Consider the following 17,262-nt stretch of genomic DNA (forward strand, 5'->3'; position numbering starts at 1 on the left):
ACCAATGAAGCAGTGGTGTAACAGTTGCAAGGGTCTGAATTAGTCTTGGTTCAAAGCCTAGATCATGAACGTTGAGTCTCCACCAATCGATGCTATCATATCTTTCGGAAGATCGGCCCTTGTCTACATCAAGTGGTATCAGAGTCCTTGTTGCCCATTAGGTATACTTTTATTTTCCCTTTTAGATTGTTACTATTTTTGTTTTACCTATAGTCCACAAAAAGCCAAAAAAATATATACACCGCCTCATATTCCCTGTCCTATAGCCTCGTTGTGTCGTGTAATTTCGTCTCTGTTTCGCGTTGTTGAGTTTATGTCCTAGGGCAAGTTTTGGTTGTTGGCCTATTCACGTTCTAAGTACCAGATGTGTCAAGTGATGTGAACAGCAGGAATATGATTAGGAACAAGGCGGAAATCAGCATATGCAAACACAGCTCAAATGGTGCTCTCTATGTGCTCCTCTAGATATTGTTCCACTTTTGCCCCTCTCTTTTTTCTTTATTTTTGGGCTGTTGTTGTTTTTTTGGGATTCTTTGACTTTTTATTTTTATTTTTTTTTGATATTTTGGCTTCACTTAGGAGCACAAAAGAAGTAACCATAGAAAATATGAGCTTAAACAGGTGAAAAGCGTGGCCTGTGGAAAATTCAGAAGTCATGCTCAAAATTGACAAAAAACTTGTGACCACGAAAAGAGGATCTTGTGACCAGTTTTTGACCAAAATAAAATTTTCCAAACTCGGCAAGATCGGGACAAATGGATCCAAATTTTTTTTGATTGATTTTAATATATGGAACGTCGAAATCCGAGTTCGTATGCGAAAACTAGACCAGTTTTAAGAACTCACTTCGAATTAGAGGACAAAACCAGAACAATGTGCGCAAAAGTTGCTACGGTAGCTATGGATAGATGCAAACAGTGAAGACAAGTGTAACAAATTAGATGGCGTGGACTAGGGTTTGATGGATATAAAGAAAACACAGCAAGACTTGAAGGTGTTCACGGATTATGATGACAAACAAAAGGAAAAACACAAACTGTACTGAAAACGATCTATAACAAGATACTTATTGAGCTTTGCTATTCAGTTGCAAATATTGTTATTCCTTGCTACTATATTGTGCCTGTCCAAGCTCCACTATCTTCTAACCAAGTACAGGTTCACCTTGCAACTGTTACACTCAAGCTACAATAGTATCACAGTCACCGACCGATTATACCACATGTTGCTTTGGTAAGAACACTTATAAGACCGTGGTAAGACACTTGAGAGTTGAGTGCCTTGTTTTTCCTTGTCCACAACCTAAGTAGTTGGTAGGGATAATACTATTTGTGGCATTCTCCTTTCTACTAACCATATCTAAAAAAGCTAGAGGTAGCGGAAAAGGAAACGGGGACACACCTACAGATTTCAATGACTGTGTTTCCAAGAATGAGCTTCGTGTCATTCTTGATGACAAGTTCAATGAGATTCTTCAACAAATCACCAACTTGGCCAAGAGGATTGAAGATGTTGAACAACGACATCCTAAACCATGTCCTGAAGATGTTGATGATGATGATCTCTCTGAGGAGGAGGATGGCGACGCGGAGGCTGAAGCTGAAGCCAAAGCTCAATGACGTGCTGAGGATGCACATAACCATAATCGGTTGAACTTTAACCGACATGGTATGGGAGGTAATAACCAAGGTAATAATGATCCTTTCTCTAAAACCAAGTTTAAGATACCTCCTTTTATTGGTTCTGCTGATCCTGGAGCATATTTAGATTAGGAGATGGCTGTAGATAAAAAATTTAGCTCCCATCAAATACCAGAAGAATATAGAGTTAGACTTACTACTGGTGAGTTTACTAGTTTTGCTCTTTTTTTGTGGAATGATATTTGCAATAATGTTAATGCTAATGCTAATGCTCAAATACCTCAAACTTGGACTGCACTTAAATGACGAATGAAATCAAGATTTGTTCCTCCATATTATCAGCGTGCTCTGTGATTAAAACTGCAACGTTTAAATCAAGGTAGTAAGACTGTTGAGGAATATTATCAGGAGCTTTTAATTGGTCTAGCACGTAGTAACATATAGGAGGATGAAATAGATAAGTGTTCTAGATTTTTTGGAGGTTTGCATCGTGAAATACAGGATGTTCTTGACTATAAAGAATGAACTAGATTTTCCCAATTATATCATTATGCTCTTAAAGCTGAAAGGGAAGTACAGGGATGACAACCTAGGCGTTCCATGACTCCGTCCACTCCTTCACGTCCAACTAAGGTGAGTAAATTTTCTAATGTGCAGACACCACCAGCGCCTGTAAAGAAGAGTTCTCCTATCACACCTTCTTCCAGTGGATTTGCTACACCTTCCTCCAGCTCTTCTAAAGTTGTTTGCCACCGCTGCAAGAGCATGGGACATATTGCTAAAGAATGCCCCAGCAAACATGCATATATTGCTACTGATGATGGTGGGTATGTTAGTGCTAGTGATGAAGAGAATGAATTTGCACTTGCAACTGATCTTTATGCAGATAAATTTGCGGATAGTGTTGAACATCCTGATAAGGTAATTGATAGTGTGGCATGCACTGCAGACTACAAATTAATCCTTGTTTAGCGTGTTTTGAGTACACAGGTTGAGCCAGTAGACAAGCTACAACTCTATAATTTGTTTCAAATGTTCCTCATTGTCAATAATTTCTGTGTTCGTGCTATAATTGATGGAGGGGGCAGCAATAACTTGGTAAGTTCTGAGCTTGTCAAGACCCTTGGTTTATCTACATGTGCTCTTCCACATTCATACCGGTACTACTAACGGGCCTGTTTCGGATCTAGCTTTTAGATCCCAATCTGGGTTATTCCAAGCTTGTGGGAAACATGAAAAATAAGGCTTGGAAAGGTTTTCTATTGGGATAAGACCACCACCCTCTATATATATGAGAGGATTATGGCCGATTGAGTTTCCATCTATCCAATCGTCAAACAAATCAATCTACTACCTCTCTTTTACCATCTCTTCCCCTCTACTTCTCCTCTATCTTGGTCTACGCTGCATGGACGGTGGATCGACGATGGTGAAGCTCTATAGTGGCCAGGCCGACTAGAGCAGCCCATAGCCATTGCACGCCCCAATGGGGTCCCTCCCGGACGTGTAGGGTTTCGAGTCGTCTCAAGAGACCTCGCCAGCGTGTCTTGCGTATTGTGCTCCTGGCAAGGCTCCTCCTCCGACGTGTCTTGCGTATCGCGTGCATCCTTGGAGGCACAAGGTCCTGGTGCGGACATCCCCTAGGTGTCGACCGACCTAAAAGTCGGCTAGGTCCTACATCAAGCGATCTAGCTTATCGAGTGTGGTGACCTAATTAAGCGTTAACAGGTAGGCAACGACGAAGGCTGTTTTTAAGGTTTGGAATCACGTGGTGATCTTTGTAAGGATTATTGTAAGCGGCATCTTGTAAACACATCTATGATTCAATAACGATCAAGGTTTGAAAATTGATGTGTTGATAATCTTGTTCCTTCGCTCAACTCTTTTTTCCATGCCTAGCTTTTGGTTTTAGATTGATCTCTTGTTCTCAAGAATACATTTGTTTGGATCCATCTAAAACTGTGCTAGGGCTTTGTGTTACTGATCTGAGAAGTTTGATTGATTAACCTTTAATAGATTTTGTTTAATCACGAATTTAAGGCTTGATTAATTCTTGTCACCATCTGACACAGTGATCTTGTTTATTATATCTCGAGTTCTAGATCTCCGATTGACGTGATTCCTGTTAGGTCAGTTCAAGAATTTCATATATTTTTATCTGTAAAAGTTTTGGTCAAGATTATTTTAAGTAAAGGTGCAGTGTTCTGTCCAGAACATAAAACGAGGTTTAATTTGGTTTTTTTGTTTCGGTGGAAGTTTTAAAATTAGTTTTTGTCTTCCACAATCGTTCACCCTTCCTCTGATTGCCTATCTGAGTGTGAATCGATCATACAAATTGTATATGAATCGTGCACTAAATTAATCAAAGTTTTGACATATATATTTTTGAAGGCTAAAAATCCTCATCATGACATGAAACATACATCTCTATGATAAGAAATCTGAACCAAACTGTGGGCTCCCGATAGGGCCATGTCGCCCTTGTCAACATAGGGTGTGTTTGATTGCTAGATGAATGCTCTATCGTATATCTGGATGAGAGGATGTATATCTGGATGAGCTGATGTATGCTAAGTTGAAATGCATTTTAGTAAAGAGTGTGTGGTCAGGATGTATGAGTGGATATAAATAATACCGAGATGTTATTTGGTTACATATATGAGTCAATGCAATCTGTTGGGCTTGTGAGGCTGAAGTGTGGATTGCCCGAATCCGATTCCATCAGAACGCAGATGCTAGTGTTTCCGTTTTTGCACGTGTTTGCGTAGGGAATCCACTGATCTATTGTGGAAATTTTCTTGTCCTATATGGCTATATTATTCCGAGTTCTAGGTCGTTTGACTAGGAAGCTCAGATCCATCCTATTCGTGGATCCCTGCTGACTTTCACCAAGTTGTGTTCAGCATAGTAGTATATGCATATTTTTTTTATATATAAGATCAGGTTATCTCTCTTGGGAATTGCTATCAAATTGAAGGGGCAGTGGCCCACCATACATATAGGTCATGTTGGCCCCAAAGAAAGTGAAAAAAACTACTCCCTCTGTCTTGTATAAATAGATTCTTAGCTTAAAAATTTATCCATAAATAAATCAATCATTAGGGGTTGAATGGTCCACCAGCCTATTTATTTTTTTCAAAGTCTCCTCGCATTTACTGCACCTTCTCTCATCTCACAATCCAGAGTTTTTTTATAGGTACAATTCAGTGTTGAGTTTCTGCAATTGGATGTTTGTAATAAATGTTATAATTAGTGTGCTATTGGAATAATCATTGATCAGTGTGCAACTACTCAGTTAATAAAGAATAGTATGGTCCTTTCTTAGTCATACTAATCTGTCCTAAACTTGCTAGGATTATATTTATTGAGAAATAGAGGGAGTAATTGCTTGTTATGAATGTTTTAATAGAATCGTGCATACTCTGCTCCTAGAATCGTGCATGCATGTACGTGCATTCCCATTGGCGCTATTTTTTAATGAGAAACGACGATATGAGATATGATATGCAAATAAATTTATAACACTATGTTGACTTTGAAATGGATCGCGGATTATACACCAACAAGGGCTAGAACAACGTCGTAGGTCGCACACAACCTATCACACACAGTGACCAAGGGATTGGTTAGGTTGACTTGGAGACTGTCCTTCGCCGATAGAGCTCGAGAACACCTCCCGCAAAGACCCATCGGGATATGGATGCCAATATTGTTCTAGGGTCGGCAAGACCACCTAGAAAGCCACTGGATCTCGCAGAGAGACACAACGAACCGCAAGAGAATGGAAAAGTAGGGCAAAAGGAGTAGTAGATGTAAAGAGAATCGATTGGATGTTTGATCTCTCAAACGACTATGATCCTCTGATATATATATATACAGGGATGGTCTTATCCCAGTAGGAAATATATCATAAACGTGTTTTGCAGGTTTTTCAAGTCAAAACTCGAACTAGAATCGCGTTGGACTCTAACAGGTCTCAGACTGGTCACGAAAACTGGCCAAGCTGGTTTCCAACACTACTACAGAAATTAACTGTAGGGACGGCTCTAGAGCCTTTGTAGGGGCGACTGCGCCAGCCACCCCTCCCAAGGTGTTCCTACAGAGGGTGTCTCTGTAGGGGCGGTTTCCTGACCGCCCCTGCAGTGCCCTCTGTAGGGGCGGCTGGTGTTTTCAGCCGCCCCTACAGTACCCTCTGTAGGGGCAGCTGGTAATATCAGTCGCCCCTATAGTGGACTTCTGTAAGGGTGGCTGTATCACCAGCCGCCCCTGCTGTGTGTATTTGTAAGGGCGGTTCAATCAAGAACCGCTCCTACAGTGGATTTTTTAGCAAAAAAAATAAATAATTTAAATTCAAATCTGACCACATATATATATATATATATAATTCAAATTCGAATCTGACCGCCACAAATATACATATATACATCCACAAACACAAGACCATGTTGAAAACTTTAGAAGGCGCAAGTATTAGCTTCCATGTTGAAAAACATGACAAGAGTAAATAATTTATCAAAAACTATTGTGACAGTTCTATCATTCTATCCTTCAGGAAGCTGTTGATATCAGTGCAACTACAAACTTCAATCTTAACTCATGCTAATTTAGTGCAAAACGAGAAATGACAGATGAAGCACACTGGAGCTATCACTAGACCAAGATACTCATGCACTTAGAGGTATACAGCCAGGTAGTCCACCAATCTGAAAGAATACAGAAAAAATGAAAGAATCAGCTAATGCACTTAGATGACACTACCATAAGTTACATGTGCTATAAAATCAATTTTCTTAGGAATCAGGTGTAAAACTTCCATGTTGCACAAACTCTGAACCCAACAAAAACAGTACCACACCACATATATAGAAGCTGGAAATATCCCAAGTTTTATTTTTAGTTCCCAGACTTTGTGTATAGAGCATAGAACATATATTGAAACCAATTACTAAAAGAAATTCAAGTTTGGATGTTGCAAGTTGTGACAAAGTGGTACAGATACATGTGGAGATAGCATATCGAACAAAATGTATGCATAGATAATTAGATATCAATTTCCAAGGTAAAGCTTGGTACAAGTACATTTAAGTTAGAATCTTACATTATACAAGTCAATTACTAGTTCATCAGGGTTTGGCGAAAATGCACTGTTGATATAGACAAACTGTTGGCAACACAGACAACAACTCAGTAAAATTCCAGGGTCATAGATAAAATTCTCATAGAACTGACAATTATATTCCTACCAGTGTATCTTGATGAAGTTGTCGGCAAAGAAACTCTATGACCTTCAAAAACTTATCTCGTCCTGAAATCTGGTACGAGATACACAAATAACAACTTAATCAGGTTCAAGGTATGAAAACAAAGGAGAACGTCACTTAAGCCAATTTCAGGGACAGACTGCAGTAACAAGCTGATGATGACAGGATTTAACAAAATCAACCACTTGAACTAAATCCTTGTGCCAAGGTTTACTTAGTGACATACTGACACGAGGCAAAGATCATGTCTAAAGAACTAACCAGAGAAAGATTACAGCGACTTTTTCACAAAAGAGAAATAAACACTACCAATAAGAAGCATTTAAGCAACTACATGGAACTCACTCTCTCTTAGTACTACACGACACAACATATATGGATCTAGCTGCGAGGGACAGTGCCATGGACGACACCCACCGTATGCTCGATCAAATGACTACAAGGTTTAGCTCTCTTTAGCGGACAGTTATACTTTGCATATGAAGGGCTTCTTTAACTGATAGAAAACTTTGGTCTTTGATTCATTAGAATCTACTAAACCATACCAAAGTTTCAGTCGATTTCTACGTTGAAACACCTCTCATGCTTAACTTGTAAGTTTATCTGGCATCACTGAGATCTTTCTCTGGGACATGTCTTTTTCTTGACTAAAAAACTTTGGTGGTTGAATTTTGCAGAATGAAAAAAAAATCACTGAAGATGTGCCTGGGCAGCACCATGTGAACTAGGAGGTACATATACTGTGTGCCGCACTTCTAAAATCATTTGTGTTGATCACTTGAGATTGTATTTAATGGCATACTTTTGAATAGTGATGACCTGTGTCCCCCGTGTGCTTTCAAACTCTTGCAGAGCTTCAACATCTGAGGAACTGCTTGCCTGATCAAGTGGTGGTTCAGTGTATTGATGAGAGGTTATCTGCCCTTGTAAATTGCATACAGCAGCATCAATTTAGGACTGAGGTAAAAATAGCTTTGTTGAAAAATAGCATAGCTTTTAGTTAAGTCAGGGGTAGTATTATATTTTGATGCTAGGTAGTTATATATTATAGGATTACTGGATTAGGACTAGCTTTGTATGGGCAACCTCTGAAGATTCTTCATCTCCCTTTACTTGCAATCACCATCTTACAAGTTTGGCCTTATAGTACACTGCTTCCACTGGTGAAGATAACTAGAAGACGAGGATGTCTGAAACCAAGAATTACATAGCATATCTGATGTACAACTGAGATAGCAGCTTTAGTTCGACACAAATTTACTTTCGTTGTCAAAGTTCTACAAATCAAAAGCATAAGATCAATATAACGTATATTTAAGGTCCTAATAATAAAGGAAAAAATTGGAAATCATCCAGCTATACCAACCTTAAAAAAAATAAAAAACATTTTTGCTATCGTCTGGAACTCAGTATCTGAAATGATTGATAATCCGGTTTTTCAATGCTCAAACTTGCACATTTTATCAAGTCACACCACAAAAGACAACAAAGGTTTCAGGGATTTTAGTTTCCTACAACTCTTACCTTCAGAGCTAGCTAATAAGATGTTTGGTTTGCAATGCTTCTTACAGTTCTTTTTCTAAAATTATTCGTGTTTTTTTCAAATTAAATAAACTTCAAAAGAAAAAGGGCCAACAATGGATTGGGCTTCTACTGTTCTACACAACTAGCTCCATGACGCTGGCATCTGTCGAGACCACGCGGCAACGCTGCGCATTGCTTTCTAGTTCAGACTTAATAGTTTCTGTTCATTGGAGATTGATAAACTGAAACAGCTCAAGTTCATGAATTCACTATCAGCAGCACAAGCATCGCCAATCAAGTGCATCAAATATTTTCAGCAACTATATCCTTAGTCCAAATTTAAGCATCCGCTTGGAAGAGAACCCCCCAATTATGAAGTCGTATCACGAAACCCTACCTTCCCAGCTATACGGGGAGTAAACAGATCTTATTGGAAAGCGGGAACAAATAATAGGGCCACGGGAGGACGGAACTCAAACCTTGAATTTGGATTGCTTCAGGATCGATGCGTCACCCGTGGACCGCACGTGCACCAACACTGCAATCTCGTAGCAAGCAGCATAGAGGTCAGCACACGAAAGAGGACAAGGGGAGGAAAAGGATAACAACTCACAAGGGTCGGGGAAGAGGGTAAAAGAGAGAGCGCACCTCCCGATGGTAGCAGCACGAGTGCCTGAGAGACCCTGCGGTGGCGGCGGCATAGGCGTCCAGAAGCCGTTGGGGGTTGGGGCGGCGGCGTCAAGAAGGACCATGGGGGCGGTGGCGCGGGTGTTGAAGAGGTCCATGGGGATGCCAGCGCGGATGTCGGGGAGGCGGCGGATCTACTGCACCGCCACCACTGATGCCGAAGTTGTCCTCCTTGGGATCCCTGGCGGTGTAGGGCGATAGCATCTAGATTTGAGAGAGAAGAAAGGAGAGGGGGTGGAGCCAGACCAAGAGAGGAGTGGCCGGTGGCCACACCGACGGAGGAGAGGCCGGTGGCCACGGCGACGAGGAACCCTAATCCCACGGATGAGAGAGAGAGAGGAAGACAGAGAGCGAGAGGAGGCTTGGAGCAGACACGAGGATGGGGGTGGACGTGAAGTGCAGACGTGAGGGGGTGAAAATTTGATAAATAATACAGTAAATTGCAAAATAATACAGTACAAAATTTTATAATTATTTTTTTATAGATATATTTACATATATAATAACTAAAACAACTATAACAGTTTAAAATTGCAAAATTGAACCATTAAAAATGGGAAAAAAATTTAAATTTTAAAAAATTAAAATCAAAATTACTAAAATAATTTTGAGACACCAAATAATCTCAAATGAAAATTTCATAAACACCAAAGTTGTAGAGGTCATGAAGATCTACAACTTTTATTTTGGTCATCTTGTCATTTGACAAAATTTGAACCTTTCAAATGTGATGGGTTTTTTTCCTAAAAAATTCTAAAATCATGCTTCAGCATTTAAGTTTGATCAAACTTGGATGTGACAATGTTTTACACATCTTAAAATTTGAAATTTGAAATTTAACAAGTTCAAACAAAATTTTAAAACCCTAAATGATTTCAGATGTAAAAGTGATTAATACAAAAGTTGTTCAACTCATCAAGATCTACAACTTTTATTTTGGTCATCTTGTCATTTGACTAAATTTGAACCTTTCAAATTTGAAATTTTAAAAAATAACAAGTTCGAACCAAAATTTGAGACCCAAAATGATTTCAACATAAAAAGTGATGAATACCAAAGTTGTTCAACTCATTAATATCTACAACTTTTATTTTAGTCATCTTATCATTTGACAAAATTTGAACCTTTCAAATTTGAATTTTTGAAAAACGATAAGTTCGAACCAAAATTTGAGGCTCAAATTGATTTAACATAAAAAGTGATGAATACCAAAGTTGTTCAGCTCATGAATATCTGCAACTTTTATTTTGGTCATTTCTTCATTTGATAAATTCTTAGCACACATTGTTCACTAATCTTACACATGTCTCATATAGTTTATAAAACCATATGAGAGATGTGTCACATTTGTGAACAATGTCACTACCACTTTGTTATATGAAGAAATGACCAATACAAAAGTTGTAGATCTTGATGAGTTATTCAACTTTGGTATTTATCACTTTTTCAGCTGAAATCATTTGGGGTACCAAAATCTTGTCTGAAGTTATATTTTTTTGAAATTCTAAATTTAAATTGCTCAAACTTTTCATATGTATATATTGACAAAACCAACAAAATAAATTGATAGAAAATAATTTTAGAAAATTTTAGAAAAAAATCATCAGATTTGAAGTTAGTATGAGGAAGAAAAACTAGTTACAAAATTGGCCCACAGATTAAAAAAAATCACACTGTTCACTATGATCATGTAAGGATCATTTAGAACAGTGTGATTTCTCTTTTTAATCTGTGGGTAAACTTTGAAACTAGTTGTTCTCCCTTATACTAACTCCAAATGTGATGGTTTTTTTTCCTAAAAATTTCTAAAATCATGCTCCAGCATTTAAGTTTGATCAAACTTGGATGTGACAATGTTTTATACATTTTAAAATTTGAAATTTGACAAGTTCAAACCAAATTTTAAAACCCTAAATGATTTTAGATGTAAAAGTGATGAATACAAAAGTTGTTCAACTCATTAATATCTACAACATTTATTTTAGTCATCTTATCATTTGACTAAATTTGAACGTTTCAAATTTGAAATTTTAAAAAATAACAAGTTCGAACCAAAATTTGAGACCCAAAATGATTTCAATATAAAAAGTTATGAATACCAAAGTTGTTCAACTCATTAATATCTACAGCTTTTATTTTAGTCATCTTGTAATTTGACAAAATTTGAACCTTTCAAATTTGAAATTTTAAAAAACGACAAGTTTGAACCAAAATTTGAGACCCAAATTGATTTCAACATAAAAAGTGATGAATACCAAAGTTGTTCAACTCATGAATATCTACAACTTTTATTTTGGTCATTTATTTATTTGACAAATTCTTAGCATACATTGTTCACTAATCTTACACATGTCTCATATAGTTTATAAAACCATATGAGAGATGTGTCATATTTGTGAACAATGTCACTACCACTTTGTCATATGAAGAAATGACCAATACAAAAGTTGTAGATCTTGATGAGTTATTCAACTTTGGTATTTATCACTTTTTCAGCTGAAATCATTTGGGGTACCAAAATCTTGTCTAAAGTTGCATTTTTTTGAAATACAAAATTTAAATTGCTCAAACTTTTCATATGTATATATTGACAAAACCAACAAAATAAATTGATAGAGAATGATTTTAGAAAATTTTAGAAAAAAAATCATCAGATTTAGAGTTAGTATGAGGAAGAAAAACTAGTTACAAAGTTGACCTACAGATTAAAAAAAGAAATCATACTGTTCACTATGATCATGTAAGGATCATTTAGAACAGTGTGATTTCTCTTTTTAATCTGTGGGTAAACTTTGTAACTAGTTGTTCTCCCTTATACTAACTCCAAATGTGATGGTTTTTTTTTCTAAAAATTTCTAAAATCATGCTTCAGCATTTAAGTTTGATCAAACTTAGATGTGACAATGTTTTACACATTTTAAAATTTAAAATTTGACAAGTTCAAACCAAATTTTAAAACCCTAAATGATTTCAGATGTAAAAGTGATGAATACAAAAATTGTTCAACTCATCAGTATCTACAACTTTTATTTTGGTTATCTTATCATTTGACTAAATTTGAACCTTTCAAATTTTAAAATTTGAAAAAAGACAAATGGACACTGTAGGGGCGATTGGTGATGGAGCCGCCCCTACAGATCAACCCCAACTGTAGGGGCGGCTCAGGTTACCAGCCGCCCCTACAGTTCTATCTGTATGGGCGACTGGGCTGCTGGGGCCCGAGGATGCTCACTGTAGGGGCGCCCCCAACCCCAGCCGCCTCTACAGTAAAAATACCCCCGTTCCTACCGTAAAAATCTAGCGTAGTGCAACCTGGCCTGGCCAGTTTTGTCGATCTCAGACAGGCCGTCGCTGTGCAACTAAGAGAAACTGGCCAATCCGGTTTTGGTTTTAGCATGCTTGGCAGAAAACTATCCTTTTGTCCTCTGGACTTCCAAATGCGACGATCCAAAATGTTTCTTAGTCATTTCGCACTAGAAACGTCATTATGAAGTCCTCTTTAGGTCTTGGTCATTTTTGGCTATCAAGACACTGCTGTAGAATTAATTTTCAGCAACGGGTACTTTTTTGTGCACGGTTGCTCAATCTTTAACCACCTCGACAAATCGGTCCGATCGGAGCGGCCACTAAAAATGCATTTGGAGTACGCGGTTGTTATTTTCAGCCGCCTCTACAAATACCCCTATTTTTAGATATAGCTCTATTTGTAGCCATCTCTACAAATAGATTTTTAGAGGTAGAGCCGCCATTAAAAATAGGAGCAACATAGTAAATTTTGAGTTTTCCAAATTATATTTGATGGAGAAATAACCAAAACTAAGTTGTGGATCTCGAAGAGTTAGAGCATCTCCAAAAGCCTTTCTAAATCTCACTCTCTAAATTATCATTTAGATAGTCATTTGCATATAAATCGTTTTCTATATCTTTTCACCCTACAACAGTTTTCTATCTCATCGGCACTCTAGAGAGCTATTCTCGTCTTCTATTTTTGGCTAGCGAAAAATCCAGAACATAAGATGGCTATATGTAGATAACCATTTAGAAAAGTTGTTGGAGGCTATTTTTCACCAAAATCTCTATTCCTAGCATTTATGAAGGGTATAGAGAGTCTTTTGGAGTTGCTCTTATACAACTTTTTTTGTTGACAACATTTTTTATTTGAAATCATCTATATAAGGAAAATTACTTTTGAATTTCTCATATTTGAAATTCAAGTTTTTCAAACGCCTTAGATGGAGAAACGACCAAAACTAAAGTTGTAGATCTCGAAAAGTTATACAATTTTGTAGTTGACAACTTTTTTCATTTGAAATCGTTTAGGGGTCTAAATACTCATTTCAAAATCAGGTAAAGATGAAATGAGGGAAAAGAATATCTCAAATAGTCACACATGACTTATGGACGAATGGTTCGGGAAGACACATGCGAGGCATCATGTTTTTCATGTGAAAAAATCATGTGACTGTGACTGCCTAGTGGGGCCTCCCCAGATGTAAATGGAATTGTTATTTTTTGGGTCTAGATTTATGATTTCTGAATAACAATTTATAGATTTCTAGAGACGGCTCTGGTTCTTCTCAGCCGCCTCTGCAAATTTGATTTGTAGAGGCTGCCTCTACAGAGCTTTTGCATAGTCGTGTACTCCCTTGGTCTCTAAATAAGTGTCGATCTCGTTTTTCGAGGAGTCGAGCACTTTTTCACTTTGATTAAATATATACAAAAAAAAAGAATATTAATATTTATAATACACAATTATAGTTAGATAGATCGTTGATTCTATTTTCATAATAAATATTATTTGGGAATATAAATATTGCTAGTATTTTCTATAAATTTAGTTAAACTTGAGAAAATTTGATCGGCACGAATATCATTATGATATTTATTTAGGGACGGAAGCAGCATTGAAGATGCAATCTTTAAAAAATATTGAGTGGCAGTATTTTTTTAAAAAAAAATCGCCCTCGATGATTTCTGAACGCCAGCTGATTAAATTAGCTAGCCTGCATGTGCATTGATTTAATGTTCCGTGCAAGTCAACCCATGGACTTGTTCGCGAATCGAAGAGCAAACGTGATAGAAGATTAGATGTCATGTGGTTCCTTTATATATAATTTCTACCAAATACTGTAGTACTCCGCAAGCATCACTGACACATACAGTATACCTGCTAGATAACTGGGTGGCAGCCGGCTTCGAGCTGAGCATACCCACCAGTTGGAGCTTTCTTGAGAGCATTCGAGAGTTGTAGCACTAGGTTGTGGGCCGGGGATGAAGCAAGGAAGGCGCGGGAGTAAGAAGCATGGGAGCGGACCGGCGGCGCTGTGGCTCCTGCTGCCTCTTCTAGTTTTGATAATGCTCAAGACAAATCTCCTGCCACAGGTTGCACGCTGTAAGTCACCGCTTCAGATCAAGGATGGAGAGGAAACATATCTGTCCTTGATCAGTTTTTGCTTAATTTGTTACTTGTTTCCTAGCTAGTCAGCCCGTCGTTACCACTTCTTTTCAAGAATGCATATGATGAGTTCTTAGGAAACGCACGGTACTTTGTGCTAATGGTGGAGATCCTATCCTATAAGGCTTAGGAAGCATGAATTTGCATGGTTCCACACGCATGGAAATGTCCAATGCTGCTGAGCGCATTCAAGCTAGTATTTTCATTTTATGGAAATATATAAGTTTTTAAAGCTAGCGCAGATCATGGTTCGAATATTTGATGACAGTGACACATAGCGCAGTTAAGCAGCTGTATACATAGGATATATATATACTAGGGATGATACACACAAGGAGTGATCAAGCGTCCACCTAATTTTTTCATACAAGTGAACTGGATGTAATATGTAGGATATCAGACGACCATGTAACGCTAATAAAATGATACCTTTGCAAATAAGGAGACCAGATTTCCCAAAGTCATGGCTGAAATGGTTCACAAGCATCCATTCTTTCGTTTGCTGAGCTAAGTTTGTACACGGAACACTTTTGCATACGTAATCTAAATTTTGACAGAGTGGAATAGTTCACCTCTGTATTCATGGTATGGATAACAAAAAGATGGCAGCAGAAGCAGCCACTTGCATAGCGCAGTTAGAAGCAAAGCAGCTGTAGAATATTGTCAAAGATCTGGAAAGAAAAAACAACTGTACTACGTCAGTTATGTTATGTTAGTGGTGTTTCACTTGTCTTCCTCGATATGCATGTATTAACAAAAATACGTGCCATGTGGCCTTCCATTCAAATTCAGATTCGATGCTCGGGTCACCGCCTTCTGCGGCATCAACATCAACACACGGGATGACCAACAACGTCGATGCGACGAAAGGTAATTAGTTACTATACATTTTCTGCAGAACCAAAGGCCACATGCGCCAGGACGACTAATAATACTACATTAGTTCGTACGTACAATGCAGTGCCGCCTGCACGCACTACTTGCATTATATTGCTACGGAATACGGATCACCACTGATCGAATGACTTTAAGGACTCTTTCTCTGATTTAATTTGCAGCTCATTCATTATCTAAAAAAATAATTAAATTTAATTTAATTTGCAGCTGTGGCAGCACCGCCAATAATAAGCAGCAAGTTGACCTGCAACTTCAGCAATCATCAGTCCAACACCTGCAGCATGGAAGGCGACTTGCGCATCCATGGCAAATCCACCACTGTGTACGTCGTCTCGGCGTCCACCTACCGTCCGGAAAATGCGACGATCAAGCTCCGCCCGTATGCACGAAAGTGGGAGGACCAGGTGATGATGCTGGTTCGTGAGGTCACCATGCGGTCCAGTCCGCCAGGCGGTGCCGACGACCCACCACCACCCCAGTGCTCGGTTCGGCACGACGTGCCAGCAGTGGTTTTCTCTACCGGCGGCTACAACAGGAACTTCTTCCACGTGATGACCGACGCGATCATCCCACTCTACCTGACGGCCCGAGAGTACAATGGCCACGTCCAGCTGCTCGCCACCGACTACGAGCCCAAGTGGATCGCCAAGTACAAGGCCATCCTCGCCGCACTGTCCAGCTACCCAGTCATAGACTTGGACTCTGAGTCTCAGGACACCGTGCGCTGCTTCCCGTCGGCTCATGTCGGGCTGGAGAGTCACAAGGAGCTGGGCATCGTCCCGGGTCTCTCCCACAAGGGCTACACGATGGTGAGCTTCAGGGACTTCATCCGCTCCGCCTACTCGCTGCAGCGGCCACGGGTGACGCCCGTGAGCAGGAGCGCCGGGCGGAAGCCTCGGCTCGTCATGATCCTGCGCCGCAACTCGAGGCAACTCAAGAATGAAGCCGACGCCATCGCCGCCGCGGCCGATGTCGGCTTCGAGGTAGTAGCTGCGGGACCAGACGACGTCAGTGACCTGAAGCGGTTCCCCGGGGTGGTCAACTCCTGCGACGTGCTCATGGGCGTGCACGGTGCTGGGCTGGCCAACATGCTGTTCCTGCCTCACAACGCCACGGTGGTGCAGATCATCCCGTGGGGCGAGCTCAAGTGGGCGTGCCGGCATTCCTACGGAGACCCCGTGCCAGACATGGGACTCCGCTATCTCGAATACGAGGCCACGGCGGAGGAGACCTCCTTGAAGGACAGCTACCCCCGCGACCACGCCGTGTTTACCGACCCGCTCTCCATACATCGCCAGGGATTTGACAAGATGTGGAACATCTTCATCAACGGACAGCACGTCATCGTAGACATCGATCGATTCAGAGGGTTCATGAAGCAACTGTACCAGTCCATCACGACGGAGTAGAGTAGGCATCAATAATTGGGTGGTTGATGTGAGATGATAAATGTGCAATTTTCTGCTCTTCTTTTTTCTGGATACTCAGGTTACCTAATTAAATACTACTCTCAATTCTAAATTGTAGCTTATTTTGGTTTTATCCTATGTCAAAAAATTAATTTTAACCAATGCAAGTTTATAGAAAAATAAACAAACATCAACATCCAATTAGCTTGATTAATCTTTTATGAAATATATTTTGATGTAGCATTTATTTGAACTAGCTAACAATCGACATATTTTTCTAAAAACGTCATTAAACTTAGGCAAATTTGACTCGGGATAAAACTAAAATGAACTACAAGAGCAGTAGTTGTAGAAATGTTCAGAATTATTGAGATGTACCAAGACTGCGA

General features: G+C 39.2%; 1 protein-coding gene across 1 annotated transcript; it reads left to right on the forward strand.

Annotated features, from left to right (window-relative positions):
* Positions 1-14,383: 14,383 nt before the first annotated feature.
* LOC136490182 (alpha-1,3-arabinosyltransferase XAT3-like) lies at positions 14,384-16,873 on the forward strand. The gene is made up of 3 exons (XM_066486662.1): positions 14,384-14,504; positions 15,360-15,437; positions 15,672-16,873. Exons 1-3 carry the CDS (start codon positions 14,384-14,386, stop codon positions 16,871-16,873), a joined length of 1,401 nt encoding a protein of 466 aa, XP_066342759.1.
* The last annotated feature ends 389 nt before the right edge of the window (positions 16,874-17,262 follow it).

Source organism: Miscanthus floridulus, chromosome 1 (genome assembly GCF_019320115.1).
Source record: "Miscanthus floridulus cultivar M001 chromosome 1, ASM1932011v1, whole genome shotgun sequence".
In the NCBI taxonomy this organism is placed as follows: Eukaryota; Viridiplantae; Streptophyta; class Magnoliopsida; order Poales; family Poaceae; genus Miscanthus; species Miscanthus floridulus.